This window comes from Stegostoma tigrinum, chromosome 17 (genome assembly GCF_030684315.1).
Source record: "Stegostoma tigrinum isolate sSteTig4 chromosome 17, sSteTig4.hap1, whole genome shotgun sequence".
Taxonomy (NCBI): domain Eukaryota; kingdom Metazoa; phylum Chordata; class Chondrichthyes; order Orectolobiformes; family Stegostomatidae; genus Stegostoma; species Stegostoma tigrinum.
In genome coordinates this window covers 62,991,239-63,016,295 of record NC_081370.1, presented here as the reverse complement: position 1 = coordinate 63,016,295, position 25,057 = coordinate 62,991,239, and the positions used below count along the sequence as shown (strand labels likewise).

The 25,057-nt window shown below is 43.6% G+C and overlaps 1 protein-coding gene across 1 annotated transcript in view; it reads right to left on the bottom strand.

Annotated features, from left to right (window-relative positions):
* Positions 1-25,057, bottom strand: part of LOC125459211 (src substrate protein p85-like) — a 98,722-nt gene that overhangs the window by 18,608 nt on the left and 55,057 nt on the right. Inside the window, 6 exon segments of the mRNA XM_059651847.1 lie at positions 2,265-2,320; positions 4,865-4,975; positions 14,014-14,124; positions 15,720-15,830; positions 22,803-22,913; positions 23,724-23,778. Coding sequence (XP_059507830.1) covers positions 2,265-2,320; positions 4,865-4,975; positions 14,014-14,124; positions 15,720-15,830; positions 22,803-22,913; positions 23,724-23,778 — 555 coding nt within the window.

Sequence of the window (25,057 nt, the reverse complement as noted above, 5' to 3'; positions counted from 1 at the left end):
TGTTCAGCTACAAAGTTATCATAAGCAGCCACAACATTAAAATACGAGATGACAGGCCAGCTGGAGAGACCAGGTAATAAAGGAGACCAGGATTCAGTGGTTTATTAATAAGGGCAGAGTACTTGTAGAACACTCTGGTCTTCAGCTGGAGTGGACACCAGCTTAAGAAGCAGGATAGGAAGATGTTGGAGATAGTACAGGGATGAGGAACTTCAGTTACATCAATAGAATACAGTAGCTGGGACTGTTCTCCTCAGAGAAGGCCATGAAGTTGATGGAGGTATTCACAAATCAGAAGGGTCGGGGCAGAATGAACCACCCCTATTGGTGGAAGGGTCAAGAAGCAGAGGCACAGATTTAAAATTATCTGCAAAATGAGCGGTGATGAGAGAAAGTTTAACTTAGATAAATGTGAGGTGCTGCATCTTAGAAAGGCATATCAGGGCAGGTTTTACACACTTCATGGTAAGGTCCTGGGGAGTGTTACTGAACAGAGACACCTTGGAATGCAGGTTCATAGTTCCCTGAAAGTGGAGTCGCAGGTAGACAGGAGAGTGAAGGCGGCACTCGGTGCGCTTGCCTTTATTGGTCAGTGCATTGGGTTAGGAGATGGAAGGTTGTGTTGCGGCTGTACAGGACATTGACGAGGCCACTTTTGGAATGCTGTGTTCAGTTCTGGTCTCCCTGCTGTAGGAAGGGGGCTGTGAAATTTGAAAGTGTTCAGAAAAGATTTACAAGCATGTGGCCAGGATTAGAGGGTTAGTGCAATAGGTAGAGGCTGGACAGACTAGGGCTATTTTCCCTGGCGCGTCAGAGGCCGAAGGGTGACCTTATTAAGGATTATAAAATCATGACAGGCATGGATACAGTAAATAGACAAGGTCTTTTCCCCAGGATGGGGGGAGTCCAAAACTAGAGGGCATGGGTAAAAGGTGAGGGGGAAAAGATTTAAAAGGAACCTAAGGGGCAACATTTTCACGCAGAGGGTGGTGCACGTATGGAATGAGCTGCCAGAGGAAGTGGTGGAGGCTGGTACAACTGCATCATTTAAAAGGCATCTGGATGGACAGATGAAGAAGGAAGGTTTAGAGGGATAGGGGCCAAACGCTGGCAAATGGGACCAGATTTCATTTAGGACATCTGGTCAGCATGGACCAGTTGGACTGAAGCGTCTGTTTCCATGTTGTACAGCTCTATGACTCTTCTTCACACAATAAATGGTTAGGGTCTGCATCACATACCTGATAGTGTGGTGGAGGCAGAGTCAATCGAGGCTTTGAAAAGGGAACAAGATGCTTATTTGAGAAGGCAGAATGTGCAGGGTTATAGGGGGAAGGTGGCAAAATGACACAGGCTAAGCTGACCATAGAGATAGCACATGAAAAAATGGGCTGAATGGAAAGACCAAAAGAATGGAATCATTACCACTGCTCATGTCGTATCAAGTCTTGGTAATATTTGCTGTCATCATTCTCTTCCGTGGTTGGGATCTACAAGGTCAAGTGTGACTGAAGATAGCCACTTGGTAGTCCAACAAGATGAAACTCTGGTCTTTGTGGCGGCACAGTGGCTCAGTGGTTAGCACTGCAGCCTCACAGCGCCAGGGGCCCGGGTTCGATTCTGGCCTCGGGTAACTGTCTGTGTGGAGTTTGCACATTCTCCCCGTGTCTGCATGGGTTTCCTCCGGGTGCTCCGGTTTCCTCCCACAATCCAAAGATGTGCAGGCTAGGTGGATCGGCCATGTTACATTGCCTATAGTGTTCAGGGGTGTGTGGGTTATAGGGGGATGGATCTGGGTGGGATGCTCCAAGGGGCGGTGTGGACTTGTTGGGCCAAAGGGCCTGTTTCCACACTGTAGGGAATCTAATCTAAACAATTCGGAATTTATTACAAGACAGCAACTAGGTACAAGTTACACTGATGTGGTAGACATCGTGGCAGAGACTAAGCAAGACCCAGATGGTCAGACTTAACTCCTTTGAGATCCTAAGCTACACTCTCCCTCAGTTCATGGACGTCATTATTATGCACGATGCCTAAGAAATTTATTAACCCATTTGGACTCTTAAACAACAGGGAGATTACAGAATTTTCCCTCTCCAAGGAAATCACTTGACTTTAAATTTAGCACCATGCTGTGGGAGTTATAACAATGCTTTATGCTGAATGAATCAGTGTTGTCTTCTTGTTCAGATGTTTGTGCTGTGATTGAATGATAAAAGTGGCTACATTTACAGAGAAAACAGCTCATTATGGTCACTAACCTTATCCATTCGGTCTTTTTGAACACCATATTTGCCACCAAATCCCTTTGAATAATCTGAAATAAAGAGAAGAGAGAATTAGTTGCAGCCGCCCAAGAGGCATTCAGGCACAAAGAAAGCGATCATGCATCATTCAATGAAGACAGCCAAACCGAATGCAAAATTTACAGCCAAGATTGGATTAGGCACAATAGAATCAGGCTCAATAGAATCAGCCAGAAACTGGAGATTTATATTGATGTGCGCTATTGATCGAGCATTGTGCTTTTGTGCCTTTTGAAATTGGACAGAGATTGTCAGAGGAAAGTAAATGAGATGCTGGAATGAATGACCTGATTACTACAGACATGCTAAGGCCAGTCAATCAGGCGAAGAGGTGCTGATTGGTTTGATCAAGATAAAAATACAAGCAGAAATAAAGTCGACAGGTTAGACGGGACAATAACAAATAAATGCACCAGTTTGCAGCACAGACCTTTGGAAGCATTTATCTGGAAAATTAGTTATATCCCACTTGGAGTCAGAAATTAAATGGGATTGCCCAGGTTACATCCATCCCCAGGCAGAGAAATTTCTTTTGTTCATCTCATCTCCCCCAAGTAAAGCTGAGTTCGGCAAAATAAGACATCAGGATCAGGGCACCCAGTCCTTTTCGGCCTCTCTCATCATTCAGTGCCATCTCAAACCCACTTTGTGTCTGTCGCCCCAATAAGCCTCTTGTTCTTCAGGCACATCTCTCACAGAAACAGTGAGGGCCACAGATGCTGGAAGCCAGAGTCAACAAATGTGGAGCTGGATAAACAAAGCCGGTCAGACGGCATCTGAGGAGCAGGAAAGTCAATGTTTTGGGCTGAAACCCTTCATCAGGACTAGGGAGGGGAGCTCAGAAATAAATAGGAGTGGGTGGTGGGGCTGGGAGTGGGGGAAGCTAGTTGTGATGATAATAGGTAGATGCAGGTAGGGGTTATAGTGATTGATCAGTGGGAAGGGTGGAAGGTAGGTGAGTAGGAAGATGGACAGTCAGGTCAGGTGAGGGAGTGGCATGGGATAAGATGGAGTAGAAGGGGGGAGGGGTGGAGGGATTTTGAAGCTGGTGAAGTCAATATTAAGGCCATTGGGCTGTAAGTTCCCAAGGTGAAATAACAGGTTAGATTGTTTCTTGACAGAGATGGTCATTGCCTGGCATTTGTGTGGAGTGAATGTCATTTGCTCCTTGACAGCCCAAGCCTGGATATTGTCCAGATCTTGCTGCATTTGAACAGGGACTCCTTCAGTATCTGAGGAATCATGAATGGTGTTGAACATTGTGTAATCATCGTTGAACATCTCTACTTCTGACCTTATGGTGGTGGGAAGCTCATTAATAAAGTAGCTGAAGGTCATTGGGTTGAGGAGACTACCCTGAGGAACTCCTGCAGAGGTGTCCTGGAGGCAAGATGATTGACCTCCAACAAGCACAACCATCTTCCTTGGTGTGTGGAATGACTCCAACCACCAGAGAGTTTGTCCCTTGATACCCATCGACTCCAGTTTTGCCAGGGGTTCCTTAATGTCATACTTGATCAAATGTAGACTCAATGTCAAGGGCTGTCACTCTCACCTCACCTCTGGAATTCGGCTGTTTTGTCCACGTTTGAACCAAGGCTGTAATGAGGTCAGGAGCTGAGTGGCCCTGGCGGAACCCAAACTGGGCGTCACTGAGCAGGTGCTGCTCGATAGCTCGGTTAGTGACACCTTCCATCACTTTACTGATGGTCGAGAAGAGACTGATGGGGTGGGAATTGGCCAGGTTGGATTTCTCTTGTTTTTTGTGTAGGGGGATGTATCTAGGCAATTTTCCATGTTGTCAAGTAGATGCCATTGTTGTAGCTTAAATTGTATTAAGCCATTTCTATTAGCCAATCAGAAAATCTATTAATTGGCAGCTTGGCTACCTGCTACAGTCCTGCTCATAGTTTAGAAATCAGATTATGGAGGAAGATTCTACTCAATGTTCGTTCTACATAACATCTGAATTGAGGATTTAACTCATGGTATCGAGTCAATGGAGGGTATTTCAGCGTGCGGTGTTAAATAAGCATTTACTTTTCGCTAAATGAAGATTTCAAATTGTCACATTTCAGTGTGCCTTATGGATACATGACAGAAGTAGATGGAAGTCAGATTTCTCTCTGGGTCAGTAGCCTAAGCGTTGATCTAATTTTAACTGTTGTACAAGCATTCAGCTATTATAAAACAGCACATTGATGGTATCAGTTGAGGAAGGATGGGAGGAATTTGCTGCAGGATTGAAGTTAATGAGGAGCTGTTGGAGAAAATCAAGTGAAGTGAAGAAGGAAAGTCAATAGCTCCTGTGAACCATGTGGCTGGTCTATATCAGACAGACCGAGAAGGGGAAAAACACACCAGAGATCTGTCACCGTTTCTGCAGCTTCCCAAGTGGGCTGTACTGTTTCTAGGGCTGTGTGGAATTAATCTGGGGGAGAAAGCTGCTTTCAATACCCAGTGCAGAACTGAAAAGAAAATGCCACTGAAAGGGTCTGTGCTGTCAATTTAGTGCATTTTATGAAGCCAGATAGAGGCCTGGCATCAGACTCTGCCTTGTTGAGATTCGTGCTTGGCCAGCTTTTCCTTGTAATCGAAACCCACGGCAGATTTGTCCTGGTTTTCTGTCTCAACACCATATTTACCACCGAAACCTCTCTTATAGTCTGTGAATCCACACACAACCAAAACAAAGACAGTGACAAGAAAAACACGAGGCAAGTTAAGTCGAACGTGTAATAACCGAGTTATAGAACAAAACAGATAAAACAGCAAACAGTACAATGTAATATAAAACTCTGAAAGCAGATTGCTTCAAAAACACAACATGCTGTAATGAGGATTCTTTGTTAAGTACAATTAGATTCTTGTTAAATTGCATTATCTGAAAATACCAGTTAGTTCTAATCAAGCTGGATTGGGCACAACTTAAATTCAGTGCCCAATTTTCATACTGACATGAACAGCTGGTTAGGGATGAGCCACACACATAGAAAGCACACTTGGGCAGGTACAATGGGCCCTGTGGCCTTCTCCTGCTCCCTAACAATTCTGTGAAATTCCCTTTTCCTCAGAGACTTTGTATAACTCCTTTCAAATGCCAATAAGAATCATCAACAATTGAAACTGTAATCTGGAAATAAAAATTTTAAAAGAACTGTGCCAATATAAATATTCAGTTATGTATCGGATTTGCAGGCTTGTGCTTTGTCAGAACAGAGAAAAATAAATGGCAACCTCTTTGTACATGGGAGCAAGCCATCTTAAATCAGGTGCTAGAGGAATGCAGCACTGCTGATACTGTAAAACAATTAAAAAAGCATGAAGGGACGAACCTGGAAATTACAGGTCAGTCTAATTTTAGCTGTGGGGACATTATTAGAAATAATTTTGAGGAACTGAATGTGTCTATGACAGGAGAAATACAGATCATTCAGTGATAGCAGTGCTAGAGACATATTTGATTGAATTTTTTGAGGAATGTGAACGAGGGGAATACATTCAAAGTGTTCTATATGGACTTTAGCAAAGCTTTTGATAAGGTTCCTCATGACAGACGGATCAAGAAAGAATGAACCCACGAGAACCAAGGTCAAGTGGCACATTGATTCCAAACCATGCTGAGGGGGAGGATGTTAGAAGGTGTTTCTGTGATTGGACGTCTGTTTCCAGTGGGGCTTCTGACGTACATTAATGATTTAGATTTAAGTTTTGAAGTTGCACATAGAGGGTGTGATCAAGAAGTTTGCAGCTGACATGAAATTTTCCATATTGTCAAGTAGATGCCATTGTTGTAGCTTAATAGAGGAGGATAGCTGCAAACTGTAGGAGGATCTCAATGGCCTGGTCAGCTGGGCAAAGTGTAGAGCCATGGAATTCAACCTGGAATAGGCTAACAAGGCAAGGGGTTATACTCTGAATGGTAAGACCCTGGAGAGTGCTGATGGTCAGGGGGACCTTACTGTTCATATCCACAGATCCAGGGAAGTAGCAGGACAGGGAGGTAAAGTAGTTGAGAAGGCATATGAGACACTTGTGTTCTATGCCTCGGCTAATAAAGGCAAGAGCAGGGGTATACAAGGCTTTGCTGGAACTATGTAAACAGCTGGTTTGGCCACAGCCACAGCAGTGTGTGCAGTACTGGTCTCCACATTATCGGGAGGATTGATTGCACTGGAGAGGAGTTAGAGAAGAGTTACCGTGATGTTGCCTGGGCTGGAGGAACCGAGCTATGAAGAGAGATTGCAGAGATTTGTCCCTAACAGGCAGGGAAGATGCAGTCAAGTGAGGGAGCCGTGGTTCTCAAGTGAATTTGAATGACTGGCTAAGAGGAAGAAGGATGCTTATATAAAGGTTTAGGAAAGAAGGATCGGAGGAGGCTCTACAGGGATACAAGTTATGCAAGAAGGAGCTGAAGAAAGGGCTTAGGAGAGCTATAAGGGGGCATGAGAAAACCTTGACAGATAGGATCAAGGAAAACTCCAAGGCTTTTTACACGTACGTGAGGAATAAGAAATGACCAGAGAAAGGGTAGGGCCGATCAAGGATTGTAAAGGGAATTTATGTATGGAGCCTAGAGAGACAGGAGAGGTCCTTAATTAATACTTGGGTATTCACAACTGAGAAGGTCCAAGTTGTAGGGGAAGACAGTGTGAAACACAGAGTGGTAGGCTAGAGGAGGTTGATGGTAGTAAGGAAGATGTGCTAGGAATTTGGAGGAACTTGAAGATAGGCAAGTCCCCTAGGCCTGATGGGATTTATCCAAAGATTCTATGAGAAGTGAGAGAAGAGATCGCAGGGCCTTTGGCAATGATCTTTTTGTCCTCTCTGTCCACAGGTACAGTATCAGAAGATTGGAGAGAGGCAAACATCATTCCCTTGTTCAAAAAAGGGAACAGGGATAACCCCAGAAATTACGGGCCAGTTAGTCTTAGGTCAGTGGTGGGCAAATGTTTGGAAAGGGCTCTGAGAGACAGGATTTATGATCACTTGGAAAGGTACAGTTAGATTTGAGATAGTCAATATGGATTGGTGAGGGGTAGACCATGCCTCAGAAACCTGATTGAATTCTTTGAGGAGGTGACCAAACACATGGATGAAGGTAGAGCAGAGGATGTGGTATACATGGATTTAAGTAAGGTGTTTGATAAGGTTCATGATATGCCTCCTTACCTTCTGCATGAGCCTGGGATAGTGGAAATGTGGCAGATTGGATTCAGAATTGGCTGACCCTCAGAAGACAAAGGGTGGGAGTGGATGGAAAATATTCAACATGGTGATCAGTTACGAGTGGTGAACCACAAGGATCTGTTCTGGGTCCTCTTCTAATTGTGATCTTTGTAAATGATTTGGATGAAGGAGTGGAAGGGTGGATTAGTAAGTTCGCGGATGATACGAAGGTGGGTCGCATTGTGGATAGTGCAGAGGGCTGTTCTAGGTTACAAAGGGACATTGATAGGATGCAGAGCTGGAGTGAGAAGTGGCAGATGGAGTTTAACCCTGAAAAGCGTGAGGTGATTCATTTCAGAAGGACAAACTTGAAAGCAGAATATAGGGTTAACGGAAAGATTCTTGCCATTGTGGAAGAGCAGAGGGATTTTGGGATTCATGTTGACAGTTCCCTGAAAGCTGCCACCCAGGTGGATAGAGTTGTTAAGAAGGTGTATGGTATGTTAGCTTTCATTAATAGAGGGACTGAGTTCAACAGCCATGAAGTTATGCTCCAGCTGTACAAAACCCAGGTTCAGCCACATCTGGAGTATTGTGTCCAGCTCTGGTCGCCTCATTACAGGAAAGATGTGGAAGCGCTGGAAAAGGTGCAGAGGAGATTTACCAGGATGTTGCCTGGAATGGAGGGAAGGTCTTACAAGGAAAGGTTGAGAGAGCTAGGGCTTTTCTCTTTAGAATGACAAAGGATGAGAGATGACTTGATAGAGGTGTACAAAATGATCAGAGGTATAGATAGAGTGGACAGCCAGAGACTTTTTCCTGGGGTGGAGGTAGCTTTTACGAGGGGACATAGTCTTAAAGTGAGTGGAGGTAGATATTGAGGAGATGTCAGAGGTAGGTTCTTTACTCAGAGAGTGGTAGGGGCATGGAATGCATTGCTGGAGAGGGTAGTGTAGTCAGCCTCATTAGGGGTATTTAAGCAACTATTAGATAGGCATATGGATGATCGTATAAGGTCGGGGTGGAGGTTAGATAGACCTTAGGTTTAGGGTAAAAGTTCAGCACAACATCTTGGGACAAAGGGCCTGTGCTGTACTGTTCTAGGTTCTACATTGGGGTTGCATGCCTCAGAACAGAAAATGTGGAGGGGGACTCTGGGTATAACACCAGTGCTGAAGAAGGGTCACTGAACCCGAAACTAACTCTGCTTTCTCCTCCACAGATGCTGCCAGACCTGCTGAGCTTTTCCAGCAACTTTGTTTCTGTTCCTGACTTACAGCATCTGCAGTTCTTTTGGCTTCTATGGGTCATAGTCACACTTTTTTGTACCTGGTGAGTGTAAAATAGACCATTATTCCAAAAATGTGGCTGGCTGACATATCAAAGCTTTATAAACAGAAATCTGTAGTGTAGGATAGGCTTAGTTGGAAATGTTTTGGTATTCTGAAGAAGCCTTGCTTTCCTGGAATATACACAGGTACAGACCAGTGGAAAGAGAGGATTTTCAAACTGAAATTAAATGGTCCACTCAGTTCAGACCATTCCCCTACCATAAACACACCACCCCCATCAACATACAACAAACTCAGCACCCCCTCACACACTGCTCCCAAACCTCCCCACACATACACCCACCATTCCCGCTCACATACACAAGTCAGCCATCAGACACACATCCTCCCTCCACACAACTACCCTCCTTCACAAAAACACACAGCCACACCCCCAAACCCACCGCCCCCACTCAGATACATAAACCAACCTTCAGACACACATCCTCCCTGCACACACATGTCCCCAACAACTTCCTTCTGGGGAAGGGGGTAGAAGTTATCCAAATGCACACAATGGCAAACATTGAGCTGACCTCTTTCCAAATAAAGAAAAAAGGTGAGATTTAGGTCTAATGAGCAATTTAAAAAGCAATATAATATTTTTGTTTCTGTAACTGTTCAAACATTCTGCAACAGATGCAGTTATACCATTACTGATGCGGAGGGAACAGCAGAGTTGTTTTTTATTATTGTCCCTGACTAATACCATTATTGCTAACTCAGTGTGGGATTACAATCGAACTCCCAGTTATTGGCAGCCTACAGCCGATGTTTTGTTAGCAGGTGTCCTAACAATTCCCAGCCTCAGCAACAGGTCAGGCACTGTCAGCACTGAGCTCAATAAGAGAAATTCAAAGTCAACACAGCGCAGGAAGCCCAGGCAATTCTCTTGGAAACTAAATTTGCTGACCATGTAATGGTGGATACTGAATAAAACAAAGAGATTTCAGTTTGAAAACAATATGACCATAGGGGGAGAGACAAGTTACAAAGGCAATACAAACTGTTTATACAGAGATATTGATAGGTTAAGTTAATGGACAAATGGAATATAATGAGGGAAAATCTAAGTTGTTTGCTTTGGGAAGGAGAACAAAAGAATAGAGTATTATTCAAATGGAGCAAAACTGCAAACAGTTGCAACGCAAAGGGACTTGGGGGGGATTTGTGCACGAAACACAGAAAGCTAGCACACAGGATTAGCAGGTAATCAGGAAGGTTAATGGAATCTGGGCCTCTTATTTCAACGGAGTTAGAGTGTAAGAGAAGGGAAGTCTTATTCAAGTATACAAGGTGCACGTGAGTCCACATTTGGAGTTCCGTGAACAATTTTGATCCCCTTATTTTGGCAAAGAAATTGTTTCATTGGAGGATATTCAGAGAAATTTCACTCAGATGATCCTTGGTATAAAGGGATTGTCTTCTGAGCAAAGGCTAAACAGCTTGGGACTCTACTCATTGGAGCTTAGAAGAAAGAAAAGGTGATCTAATTGAAACATACTGGATTCTTAAGGGGCTTGACATGGTAAGTGTTGAGAGGTTATTTCCCCTCATGGGAGAGTCTTGGACCGGAGGGCTTAGTTTCAGGATAAAGGGCCATCAATTTAACTCAGATGAGGAGGAATTTCTTCTGTTTGGAACTCCTTGCCGCAGAGAGTTGAGGGGCCAGAATCCTTGCATCTCATTAAGCTTCTTGAACAGGGGAGGAATCAAGGGTTATGGGCAAAGAGCAGGGGAATGAACAAGAGGAACGTCAGATCAGCCATGATCCTGTTGTATGATGGAGCAGGCTCAAGGGGCTGAATGGCCTACTCCTGTTCTTATTTCTTATGGTCTTACAATGGCCAAGTCATCTCCTGTCTGCACATGCTGCAAAAGGTTATGTTTATCAGCTGGTAATGAGCTCTCAAATATTACATTGATCACACTCAGCTTCTACTTATTGATCAGAATAACAAGTGGAGAATGAAGTTTAAAATAATCCTGTAGAAACAATGATAGACTCCTGATGGTAGAGGTGGCCCATTTGACACATTGCTCCTCAGAGAACTGGCAGAAGCCCGTACAATCTAAAAAATAGAAACATGAGTAGGCTGTACAGCTCATTGAACCTGCTCGACCATTCAATTGGATCAGGGCTGATCCAACATTCTTCATGTCCGCTCCTCTGCATCACGTCAGCCTGTTCTCCCCCCCGCTTTTCCTTTGGTGTTTATTCCCCTTGGGGACCTGGACTCTCTTTGCACCTCCTTCACAGACTTAACACAGCAAAGATTCTCAGAATTGTTAGAGCACAGAAGACAGTCATTCAACTACTTCTGTTTGTGCTGGTCATTCAAATGAGCAACTCCTGTACTCCCTTCCCCACATCCCTCCCTTTCCGCTGGTTCAAATGTTTATACAGAGGTTTATGGCACAGAAGGAAGCCACTGTACCCCTTGTGTCTGCCCTGGCCAATAAATGACACAGCCTAGTCCCTTTTCCCAGCATTTGGCTCATACCCTGGGAGGTTACAGGTCTTCTAGTAGATATCCAGGTATCCTATCAACAGGATTCCATCCACATTCTTCACCACTTTATCGACCTTGTCCTGTGGCTTTGAGAATCTATGGACATTCACTCCAAGGTCCTCTCATTTCTGTCCATTTTCTCTCCTATTTATTGTCCATTCCTGTGTTTTTTAGATCTCCCCAAATGTATTACCTCTTACTTCTGAGGCACTCATCCACTCCCGTCGATATCGTGCTGCAGTCTAGAATTTTCCTCTTCACTAGCAACCAATTTTGTGTTGTCTCCAAAACTTCTTGATTCTCTCCCAGTCATAAATATATAAACCCAAAAAAAAGCAGGGCGCAGCACTGAGCCCCACGGAGCCCCACTGAAAACAGACTTCCAACCTACAAACATCCATTAAACATAACCCTTTCCTTCCTGTCACGAGACTGGTTTTGTGTCCAGTTTGTCATATTTCCCCCAGATCCTATGGCCTTTTGTTTACTTTTAACCAGGTTGTTCTGAAGGAGATAGTAGGAACTGCCAATGCTGGAGAATCTGAGATAACAAGGTGTAGAGCTGGATGAACACAGCAGGCCAAGCAGGAAGGCTGACGTTTCGGGTCCAGGCCGTTCTTCAGAAAAGGACCTTTTGTTCTGAAGGACCTTTTCCAAAGACTTGCTAAAATCCATGTGGACCATATCAACTGCACTAGCTGCACTTAGCGACCTCCACAAAAATATTATCGAAGTTCATCTGACAGAACGTCCCCTGAAAAACTCCATTCTGACTGTCCACAACTACTGCCTGCCTTTGCAAGTGACAGTTTATCTGGTTTCTCAGAATTAATTCTATTAATTTTCCCGGTACCTAATCTAGACCAAGTGCTCTATTATTGTTCAGTTTATTCTTTGCTCCATTTTTATTCAACCTTCACGATGACAGTAAGAGAATTTGTTCTCATCTTAATTTGTGAAAAGGGTGCCACAGCTCATTTATCACCAGCTTATGATAATTTCAAAAGAGAGTGTAAAACTTGTGACCATAAGGAATATCAGAGGGAAAGATCGTAAGGAAGCTAGACCTTTGAGAATATGAATTATGATAGGATAAACAGAGGAGTTACTTTGTTTACAGGGCGCAGAGATGTAGCGGGACAGCACTGAGGGGGTGTCGGGGCTTTAATGACATTCAGTAATGTGAACTCTGGTGTTAAGGTAGTTGATCAGCCATGGTCGAGACAGGCAGAACAGGTTCAAAGGGCTGAATGGCCTACTCCTGCCTCCCATGTTCCCATACAAGATGTTTCTAAATATTTCAAGAAAGTAATGCAGAAGAAACTGCTTTAACCAGGAAGTGGCTAGACTGTAGAATATTTTTTGCAGTTTTATGCATGAAGGACGTGGGCGTCTTTGGTGAGCCAGCATTTCTTGCCAACAAACAGCGAGTAACTGAGGTGAAGAGCATTTGAGAGAAAGTTAGATCAAGCACAGGGGAGAACAGAAGGAAATGCAGCCGAATGTGCAGAATAGCACCAGCACAGACCTATCAGGGCTGAGTGGCTCATAACTTTACTACCTCTCCATAATTTATAATACCACAATGCACAGCTATTCCCACGGACAGATCACTTAGGTTTTCCATCTTAAACTTGTAAAGTATTTTTCTGAAGACCAATCACAAATACTTCCCAAGCAGAATAACTCGCCGTGTAAACACAGACCCTCTCTTGATTCTTTGATCAAATATCGATCTAAGGATTTTTCCAAATTATGTCATCCTCTGAAATCTAAAAATCTGAAAATGTTCTAAATTGATAACATCAAGTTATAAAAACTTGATCCAGCTTATAACGGGAACAAGGCCATGTGCCACTAGTTGTTTGAGAAATTCCAATATGATGCAAAATTATTGTTTTCATATTTTTTTCTTTATTCATTCATGGGATGAAGGTGTCACTGGCAAGCGCAGCATTTATTGACCATCCCTAATTGCCCAGAGGTCAGTCATGAGTCATCCACATTGCTGTGGGTGTGGAGTCACATGTAGGCCAGACCAGATAAGGATGGCAGTTTCCTTCCATAAAGGGCATCAGTGAACGAGATGGGTTTTTCCCCAACAACCGACAATGGATTCATGGTCATTGTTAGAGTCTTAATTCCAGATATTTATTGAATTCAAATTCTACCATCTGCTGTGGGGGATTCATACTCAGGTCCAGAGATCTGGATTAACAGCCCAGTGGTAGTACCATTAGACCATCAACTCCCCAGAATCCTGGAGCATTTACCTAGCGTGTAGGTGAGATGCTAAAACTAGTTCTGAACATGAAGCAGCCGAGCAAGAATGTGAATGGAGGCATTAGACAAACAGCTCAGAGCCAAGAAGGTGCTCTCCACTATCATTCATATGTCCCGCAGCCAACAGCTGTCTGCTTATAGCCACTGGACTCATCTCACAGTCAGTCCTGCCTCTTCTCACTCCTCATGTAAAACCACCCTGGCAACAATTCATATACAAACCGCTTCATCCACATACAAAAGAGATGCCATGAACCAGAACAATCTTTAACCAATGTCCCCAACATTACTTTTCAACTGTCTTCATCCTTTTCACTTCCTTTTCACTTTTCACCATTTCTGATGCTCGGTAATTCCACCAGATCAGCCTTTAACCTTCAGTTTGTCACAAAGCCCCTGAGCACTGACCTTTCTGTGACTCATGAAGTTGTGTTGACTCTTGGTGATCCCAGCCCAAGGCATTCTTGTCCTGTCGATCAGTCTGGACACCAAATTTCCCACCAAAACCTTTGACATAGTCTAAACAAACCAAACGCAGTGAGTGAGTTTGGGAATGAATAGGCGATCAGGCCAATATACAAAAAATAACCAAAAACAACCAAAACAATATAGTTTACAATGTTGTATCAGAGATAATGGGAATTGCAGATGCTGGGGAATCCAAGATAACAAAGTGTGGAGCTGGATGAACACAACAGGCCAAGCAGCATCTCAGGAGCATAAAAGCTGACGTTTCGGGCCTAGACCCTTCATCAGAGAGGGGGATGGGGTGAGGGTTCTGGAATAAATAGGGAGAGAGGGGGAGGCGGACCGAAGATGGAGAGAAAAGATGATAGGTGGACAGGAGAGTATAGGTGGGGAAGTAGGGAGGGGATAGGTCAGTCCAGGGAAGACGGACAGGTCAAGGAGGTGGGATGAGGTTAGTAGGTAGGAAATGGAGGTGCGGCTTGGGGTGGGAGGAAGGGATGGGTGAGAGGAAGAACAGGTTAGGGAGGCAGAGACAGACTGGACTGGTTTTAGGATGCAGTGGAGGAGGGGGTGAGCTGGGCTGGTTGTGTGATGCAGTGGGGGGAAGGGGACGAACTGGGCTGGTTTTGGGATGCGGTGGGGGAAGGGGAGATTTTGAAGCTGGTGAAGTCCACGTTGATGCCATTGGGCTACAGGGTTCCCAAGTGGAATATGAGTTGCTGTTCCTGCAACCTTCGGGTGGCATCATTGTGGCACTGCAGGAGGCCCATGACGGACATGTCATCTAAAGAATGGGACGGGGAGTGGAAATGGTTTGTGACTGGGAGGTGCAGTTGTTTGTTGCGAACCGAACGGGGGTGTTCTGCAAAGCGGTCCCCAAGCCTCTGCTTGGTTTCCCCAATGTAGAGGGAGTTTACAATGTTGTTCAGTGAACTTGAGATAAGGTGTCAGCCACTCTGTTCTTTTAGCCTATTCTGTCAATCAATTAAATCATTGTTGATCTACAATAACGTAGGATCAGGAGAAAGCCATTCAGCCCGTCAACTCCTGACACACCAATCAATAAATCATGACTAACCCTTCAATGCCGTCTGCCAACAGTGGTTCCTGAACCATTAATATCGTTGCATCAGAAAAATCTAAAACTTTGGAAACTTTTGATATTTTCTAATTGCAGCAATATAATTTATTCATTAAAAAATCTTTATATTCACACACACAGTTACTGAAGCAGTTCTCTGTAGAGGTTACAAGGTTGGGAATCATAAATGTGACAGGAGTTGATTTAAAACAGGGTTCTGGTAAAAAGACAAATATCCAGCTCCCTGTTGGAGCTGCATCATATTTCAGTTGATGCTGGCTTCAAGAAACTGGCAGTTTTTTTTCCTGTAACTCCAGACCAAAAGCCCTCACTTGCAAAAAAGCAGGAAACAATCCATCAATCTGAAGCATTCAAGATTCTCCTGCAGCCACGTTACAACTATAAAATAACACAGCAACCAGATCCGAATGTTCTCCATGCACCAGCACATTCTCTGGATTCCTCATCACCCACGTTAACTGCCAATACACCGACCGACTGCAGCAAACCACATCATGTAAACCAACAGTACAGTCCAGTCTCCACAGGAACATGGGTAACTAACCTTTCTGTGACTCATGCTTTTCAGTCTTTCCTTGGTATTCAAAGCCAACAGCACTCTTGTCCACTTTATCCTTCTCCACTCCGTATTTTCCACCAAATCCTTTGGAATAATCTACAGCAAACCAAATGGCATTGTTAAATGAAGGCTGAAGAATTTTACTTACTATAAATCACAGCTCGCCATGTGCAGAGAAGTGAAAGTTTCAGCACCAAATTAATGTCAATATCATTCCATATCCACAGCTAAACACAAAAAAAAGTTAGCTGACCAATCACTGACCAGGGAAAACATTTAATCAACAGCAAAAGACAGGGCTTTCTAACAGCTGAGCCAGATATTTAAATTCACCCCAAGATAACAAAATTAATTTTTCAGAAATGTAACAGGAAAAGGGAGAGATGTTGGGCAGGAGTCCCCTCTCTGGGTCACTAATGTTTATGTCCTGGCAGTAAAGAGGATGCTACCCATATCCTGATGGCTACCTCAGTGTGCATAGACAAACCAGGCAGATTGCTCTGGATAGGGCTAGGTTTATAGAGAGAGGAAACATGCCCAACTGAAGACCACCTTTATACGAGGCTGCAACAAATAATAAGTGTCACTATGTACTGAGGTTCTACCTACCCCCGATATTACAAAGCATGGGCCTGGCCTCGATGCAGTGGAATGTTCCAAGTAGTTGAACCGTTCTGTATCACCAGCCCTTCATGGAAAAACTTGCAAAAGAGAAACACCTTTGACCACCAATCCATCGGAAAGTGATCAGCACATAGTGTCCCCAAGACCCTGCAGGGAAAGGGAAGGGTGGATCCTATCACTTGGTTCCCTATCAAAGTCTTTTGGCACAATGCCTTATCACCAGAACTTTGCAACAAGCACCAAGACATCACTGGCTGGTGGTGAGAAAGGCCCTATCAGATCCTTCATGAACACCTGGACTCTCCAACTACATGGACAAATTTTCTGAAACATGGTATTAAATCTTCAGAGCTGAAAGAATCTCTGAGCATCAACAGGAACATCTTTGCAAGATAGGACACGATGAAGATTACAATGGCCTTAAGCAGCAACAAGAGGTTGTGAAGACTGATACATTAATAACTATTATTACAGGTGGAAAGGTGTTGATAAGCAACTTGAGATGAATAAAGAATACTGTTGATCAGATCTGTCTAAGTGAGGTACAGCAACTTGGTGCTGAAGACATCAATAGGTAATGTACACTCAGTAATTGAGACAATGATTCCAGACGGCAGCTTGACCAGAAACAAAATAAATCACTCACTAGACTGCCATAACCTCTCATTTCCAATGGCTAACCCACCTGGAAGAGACTCCTGGATACTACAGGGCAATTTAGCCTGGCCAATCCACCTAACCTGCACACCTTTGGACTGTGGGAGGAAAACCATGCAGCCACGGGGAGAATGTCTGTGTGGAGTTTGCACAGTTCCTGAGGGTGGAATCGAACCTGGGTTCCTGACACTGTCAGGCAGCAGTGCTAACCGCTGAGCTACCGCGCCACCCCAAGGAGTCGATGTAAATAACACGAGTGAATTAATGGGAAAGCCTCAAAGCAGCAAGCAAGAAAAAGTACAATGTTTCGTGTGGATAAAGAAACAAGCCACGCTAGCTTTAAATGCTCAATAAACTCATGATTAGTGTGTGGAGCTAGGGGATAAATAACACAAACGGGTGAGAAGCTAACCTCAAACAGGAAAACAGAGCGGTCTATTAGTTACTGTGACCAGCAAGCATGAGGAAGTGGTATCCCACAAGACGTGGTGTTGGGAACCCCTGTGTTCACCCTTTATGTCAGTAATGTGCAGCAAATTTTGCAACTTTCAATGTGTGACAACACCAAACTCAGGGGCTATTGTTATTAGGGGGTAACAAAATGCAGGAAGGCAAGGCCAGGGACCACACAGAAAATTTACTTTAATCCAGGCGACAAACAGAAAAGCCAATCAGATGATTCCTGCTCGAGGCCATTCAGCCTCCATGTGCCTGATTACTGCAACAGTAACTCTCCGAGTCGCACTTATTCCCCATCACCCTGCAAAATTCTCTGCTCAGACCCTTATCCAACACTTTTGAAACTCGCGCCAAATCTGCTACCATCACCATATGCACAAGCAGCATATTTAAGTTCCTAACCCACAGAGGCTTTTCCGCCAATGTTACTTTTGGCTCTCTTGATAATCTTTTGGAACAGATTCTATCTGCTGTGTCCAGACCGCTCATGGTTATGAACACTTCTGTCAACCTCATCCTCAACTGGTTCTTCTGCATGAGTAACGTCAAGTCTCTGCTGCTTTCTGGTCCTTCCCGAATTGTGGTGCCCAGGACTGGGCACAGTGCCGCATTTAAGGGAGAACCAGTTAGTTACACATGCTTACCACACCCCTTCCCTTTGTATTCTTTAGGTCTCTATTTATAAAGCCCACGATTCTATTTGCCTCACTAACCGCTTGCTGATGCTAGCCTGCCTCCTGTTTAGAACTGAAACCCAGGGACTAATGCAAGATCACCGATGGTGGAGAGTCCAAAGGGTCAGAGTTAGAGAAATCTCCGAGTTTGGGAGAGATAGTGAGGCCACGGAGGGAGAGAGAGAGAGAGAGAACAAGGAGGAGTTTCCAAATTGAAGCCTGCCTCTTGAGATTCTGAAGCATGAGAGAGAATAGGCTTCATTGAATGAAGTTGCTGCTCAGTGAACACAATGAAGCAGCAAGGGAAGTGGAGAGAAACCAGCCGCTGCTCCTGAAGTGGAGAAGTAGTCAGGAGTTCAATTGAAGAGGAGATGTGGTGGGAAAAGGTAGCATTGATTAGCCAATGCAGTTCTCAGAAACGCATGTGGAACTCCAATTTTGCCCGGAACAAGAGGGACCTTGCAAAAAGGAGAGTGAGCAATGGGGAGAATGGGCCCAAAGTCACTGGCTTTTTGCAGAATCAGAGCCATTCTTATTGAAGGATATAAAATTCTAAATAATTTGACAGAGTAGATGTTGCAAAACAGTTCTCTTGGTTACTAATTCTGGAACTAGAGGATAGGAACGTCACCTCCTCAGAAAACTAACTGACCTTTTTTTAGACATTTAAGTGCAAAAGTGTACAGGTCAGGGTGGATTGGCCATGGGAAATGCAGTGTTACAGGGATAGGGTAAGGGGATGGGTCTGGGTGGGATGCTCCTCAAAAAGTTTGGTGTCGACCTGATGGGCTGAATGGCCTTTTCCATGGGTGCTATGATGTAAAAGAGGAAGAGGAAGAGAGACAGGAGGTTCTGGGAGTACAGATTAGAACAGTCATGAGGAAGCACTGAGTTTACTTTGACAGATAGCACTGCAATGCAGGGAAGTGTTCTGTCCCGAGCTGTAAGGCCCAAGGGTTTTTTTTTTGAGACCACCCACTGTAGCCTGCACTAAAAACGTTAGTTCAGAAGGAAAGGAACTTGCTTGGCTCACAGTCTGAAGGGAAACGCATTCAGAAAAGGGCAGTATTTCTCAAATGCCGAGCCAAAGCCCAAGAAACTAATCCTGCCACACAGAATCGACACATGGCTGGAGACAGAGTGACGATTATTTCTCCGCATTTCAAGTCGATGGATCAATAATCAGAAAAAAAAACCCTCTAGATAACAAAAGATTCAGCTATTTCAGTAAGGTGTTTTGCCTTGGAATAAATAGTGGACGCATGGATGGATACCCGCTGAGAGACGGAGCGGTTTGGAATACTAAAACCTCACTGGTAGCTTCAACCAAACAGCAATCAGTCAATGGAGAGGAAACAAAGAATTCCACAGATTCATTGTCCAGAGAAAATTCCTTCCCATCTCTGTCTTAAACGTGCAATCCCTTACTCCGAAATTATGGCCTCTGGTCCTAGACTCTGCCTCAAAGGGAGAACTACCTTACCGTATGTCCCTTATCAGATCCTCAGGGAATCTTTATGTTTTAATAATGTCACCTGTCATTCTTCTAAAATTCCAATGAATACATGCCCAATCTACACAACCTCTCCTCATACGACGATCCCTCCATCCCTGACATCAGCTGAGTGAACCTTCGCTGGACTGCCTCCAACGTCAGTCTATCTTTCCTTCGATAAGGGGCCTAAAACTATTCATGGTTTTCCAGCTGCGGTCTGACTTGTGCCTTGTTCAGTTTTAGAAAACCTCTCTACTTCTATATTCCCTTTGCTTTGAAAGCTTGGACTTTTACACAGCCCTGACTGAACAGAAACTCCTTTCAGCAATGGAAGTCAGAGGCCATTTGAGATAATGAGAGGGCATTCCAATTGTAATTACATCACAACAATAGTGTGGGGCCAAGAACCTGGACAGCTTTTAAGGCAAAGAAAAGTTGAGCCAACAAAAGCCATGCAGCAGACGGGGTGCAATTGCACGTAACAAGCTCTATCAAAAGTCTTAGAGATAATGGAGGAGCTCAGTGCACCTGCAACACCTTGAAAACATTCCCAAATTATTCCCAATCCCCTGTTCCCTGTGCCTCCAAACTCTGAATTCCTGAATGTAATGGCACATTTATTGGATGCACACAACCAATAGAATTGGAATCATTCGCTTTTAATAACAAAAAGGAAAAAACAAGCTACGATCAGAAGTCTATTTTGCAAGCCAGTGTATTCTAGATGAGCCTTCTGCAGACAATGAATCATTGTTTCACTCAAATAAGTTCCAACAGTTGCATAACACTCAAAGTATTCCAAGGTTATTCGCTGATTGACATATTCAGAGTCTAACGGCGAGGCTGGGAACTCACGATTGCAGAGAAAATGCTGAAGGAAGCACACTAACTTGACACATGTATGTCCTGCCTTTCTTGACTGGAACGACAAACCAACTGAAATAGGGATCAGCAAACCGAGTCAGAAAACATTTACACAACCAGCTCTAAACAGAGGCTAGCAAGTGCCACAGAAGTGATGCTATACTCCAAATGTCTGCCAGGATTGGTTCAGCAATGGAGAAATTAGACAGCTGGACTAACCTCAACAGGAGGAGTTGTCAGATTCAATAATGCAGTCCCTGAAGATGGAAAGGCAATCAGTAGGAACTGGGGAGAGCTGCAGAAAGCTGAGCCATCATTTGTTTAGATACCAGAACATCCAACTGTATGTTCCACCTAATCACATCAGTCCAAACAAAATACTTGCATAGCAGAAGACCAATGCTAACATCAAAGAGAACATGAATCAAATACCATGTTAAAACCACATTAGAAAGGGGCTTTTTCTATTCTCTGAGTAGTGATTAAAATCAATGTTTTTTACATCAGTACCTTTTACTGGAACAGGTAAACATCAATCAAATATTGTATCAGTGTTGAACTCGAAATGAAATAGTTCATTATTTTTGTGAATGGTATTGATTGTGTGAACATTTTTCTAACTTTGTACCCATAATTTAATAAAGCAGGTTTTCCTTTTTCTCCGAGAACGTTTGTTTGGTTGGAAGCAAAGGGCAATGGATTAAAAAGGCTGAAAGACACAAAGTCTTTATTTCAATTTCTCTGTTATTTTCTAGCATGTTATTCATTGAAAACAATGAAAAAAACTTGGCTGAAGGACAACTAGGTGTCTCTAGCACATCAGTGACGTGACCAGAAAGAACAATACAAACTGGACATGGGGGAATTGAAGGCAGAACTTCCAAAACTGTGTAACAAAGTGGGTAAATAATACACATTAGCAAAGCAATGGCACAACACACATGATGCGCACCCACACAAAGGAAAATGAGACGTGCATTCTGTGAACGGTTTTGGAAACGGCATTGAAGATATTATTAAACTCAAAATCAGTCACTAACTTTTGCAACAGCAGAAGGCACACAACAGTATATCCACAGACCATGCTACACCTTTCCAAATCTAACTCCTAATTTCTCCAGGAGAGAGTTAGGAATTTTTATAAATGTAACTCATCTTTAGTGCAGAGAAGACCAAGAGGGGACATGATTGGGGTATACATTTATGAGGGGTATGAACAGGGTGAGTAGAGAGCGGCTGTTTCCCTTGTTTGAGGGGTCAATCATGAGGGGGCATAGTTTTAGGGTAAGGGGCAGGAGGTTCGGACCAGACCTCGGAAGAAACCTTTTTCACTCATTGCTAATGGAAATCTGGAGTGTACTGCCTGGAAAGGTAGTGGAAGGTGGAAACCTTACAACCTTCAAAAAGCATTTGGATCAACAGTTCAAATATCAATACATTCAGGGATAGGGGTCAAGTGCAGGAAATTGGGATTAATGCGCTTTTAGTGGTAGTCATGTTGGTGCAAACTCAGTGGGCCAAAAGGGCCTTTTCTGCTCTGTAAGAATCTCTGAATCTGTTTACACCAAAATGGTAGTATTGCCTTGCGCTAGCAAGGCAATACAGCAGGAAAGTTGTACTATTTACATCTGGGGACAGTTGCCCTGTCTCCTAAATATAGGCATATTCTCCAGACAGAAAATGAAAAAATACTGGCAAATGCAGAAAACGCTGGAGTAACTCAGCAGCTCAGTTAACATCAGCTGAGGGAAAAAAAACAAAGTTTGGTTTGAGCTTCTTGGTCTGCTATCAGAAGTGCAGGCAGTCAGCCCAGATTGTCTTGTTGCACTGCATTCCACAGTTAGGTTGGGCCCTGGCCCTGGATTTGCAGCACACAACTCCGTGCCCAGTGTTAACAGGAGCTGTTAATGCACAGCAACAACCTGGCCACGTAAACACCGCTCTAATTTACAAAACCATTTACAGTCTTGAACCAGAAATCAGAGTCAACACTTCCAGAAATTGCAAACTTTTTCAAATCCTTCCAAACCGGTCAGGTTTCAGAGAATTCGTAAAGGAACTTTGGAAGCAAAACAGAATTCCCAGCAGTTTTCAGCAAACTGAAAAAGGAAATGCTCAGGATACAGTTTGGAAACAAATCAAGTTTGAAGCAATTTGCCACTGAGGTGTAGCTCCTACATGCAGACACACACACACACACACACACACACACACAAATTAGAAACCACAAAGCCACTCCCCTCCTTCACCTTTTGGAGGGAAAAGTGGAACAAAAAGGAAGCAAAAAAGACACACCTCTCTGGGACTGGTGAAACTCGGTTTTGCTTTGGTAATCGAACCCTAGAGCACTCTTGTCCACTCGGTCTGCTTGCACTCCATACTTCCCCCCAAAACCAGTACTGTAATCTGAATAATTCAAGACAGCAAAAGCATCAAACGCAGCATGCAACATCATTGATTGTGGCAGAAATGCTGAAGCCGTATGGTTTACCAACTGTAAGTGGATCAGTCCTGAAGCAGTACCAGAGAAAATAACTGCCCTTTATTCATAGAAAGGTCACTGTGTTGAAAACAAACAGGAGATGGGCTGCAGTGATCTTTAAATCCAGCTGAAAATAAATCTTGGAGGAAGACTGCTATAGTGGTGCAGTCTACCTCGGGTTTGGCATCATTAAGGTTTGCTGAAGATTCAAACATCCCTCTTGCTTTAATGCTCACTGCTAGGGCCTGTCAGGAGAAAGGGCCAACAATTTCAAATGATAATTGAAAGGACAAGGGATTAATAAGTCTTTCATCCAGAATATTTGTGGCAAGGATTCTTTCTATCTATTGTTCTGATTGAATGATCCTTTTAATTTATAATTGAAAATAAAATGTAAACATTTGGGTTAAAATTGGAAGAGATGAATGAAAATAAGGAGGGCAGTTACAATCTCAGTGCCATATCATGTCCTGATTCACTGGAGAATTCCACAAAAGTCCAGGTGCAGAAAGGTGGCTCAAGATGAGAAACGCATCAGAAATAAAGGGACAAACAGGCAGATTATCACAGGAAGATGCAATTCAAACAACGCCCAATGAAAGAGAAGGCTCAATTCAAGGAGAGATCAGGAAGTTTTCTGAGAGTTCATACAAGTAAATTCCAATTTGAACATCACATCCACATTGCTACCATCCGTTCTCCAGAGCAACAGTCAAGTGCAGAAGATACAGTACCTTTCTGAGATGCATGCTTGGCGGTCTTGCCTTCATATTCAAACCCCACAGCAGACTGCAAGTGGAAGAAAAATAGGTCACATCAAGTTCACTTCGAGAGTCTTCATCCACGAACAAAACAAAGGGAATTTGGGAGTTTAGGCAGTAGCACCTGGGGACTTTGGCCACTCACTGCTCAGGTTATGGCCTGTGCAATGCTATCGATTTATTTTGAAAAGCAAAGCAGGCACTTGTGCAAGATAATAAAATGTGAGGCTGGATGAACACAGCAGGCCAAGCAGCATCTCAGGAGCACAAAAGCTGACGCTTCGGGCCTAGACCCTTCATCAGAGGTCTAGGCCTGAAGCATCAGCTTTTGTGCTCCTGAGATGCTGCTTGGCCTGCTGTGTTCATCCAGCCTCACATTTTGTTATCTTGGATTCTCCAGCATCTGCAGTTCCCATTATCTCTAGCACTTGTGCAAGTTGGGTTTCTACGACACAAGGGGCAAATGGAAAAACTTAGTCAAAAATCACACAGGAATAAGAGGAACAGAGCAGTCTAAAGTTTAGCTAATGGGTCCTCAATGTTTCATGTTACTTGCAAACATTGGGGCTGCAATGAAGGTGACACTTTGGAGACAAAACTCAGGCTAAAACAGGTCTGAAGTCCAGGTTAGATGGCAACAATGGGAATGAAAATACTTCATCTCACGGAGTCAGAAGGACAGAGGTTAGAGAAAAGAACTGGGGAGGGTGTGTTCACATAATGCTGATCAGCATCAATCAACAAATGGCAAATAATGCTTTGATTAGAGAAAAACAAGATTTCAGTTCTGCACAGAATACATGCAAAAATATTACAATGTGCTTCAGCTTAACGTTCAGCAAAGTATAAACATTTGACAATTACAAAATTAGCCATTTTCAGTCAACAGAGTTCTCAAAGTATTTCAGAAACAAAAACAGAAATTTCTGGGGAAACTCAATTGGTTTGGCAACATCTGTGGGCAGAAATCAGAGTTAACGTTTCTGGTCCAGTGACTCTTCATTAGAGAATCTCTGAAGAACAGTGTCACTGAAGTCAAAATTCCACTTTCTGCCCACAGATGCTGCCAGACATGCTGAGTTTCTCCAGCAATTTCTGTTTTTGTTTCAGATCTAAACAAGTGCTGAATTTGTTTTCGGTCAATGCCTCCAACATCTCAAGCCATGGGAAGGACGGTGGCTTTTGATTTCCTCCATTCTGTGGTCACATACACAATGTTTCCAGCACAATCTGATTCAAAAAGCAAGAGTGTGTAGCAACTCTATTCTGGCTGCGGATTGGAGAGTGAAAAAAAGGTGAAAGCTTAG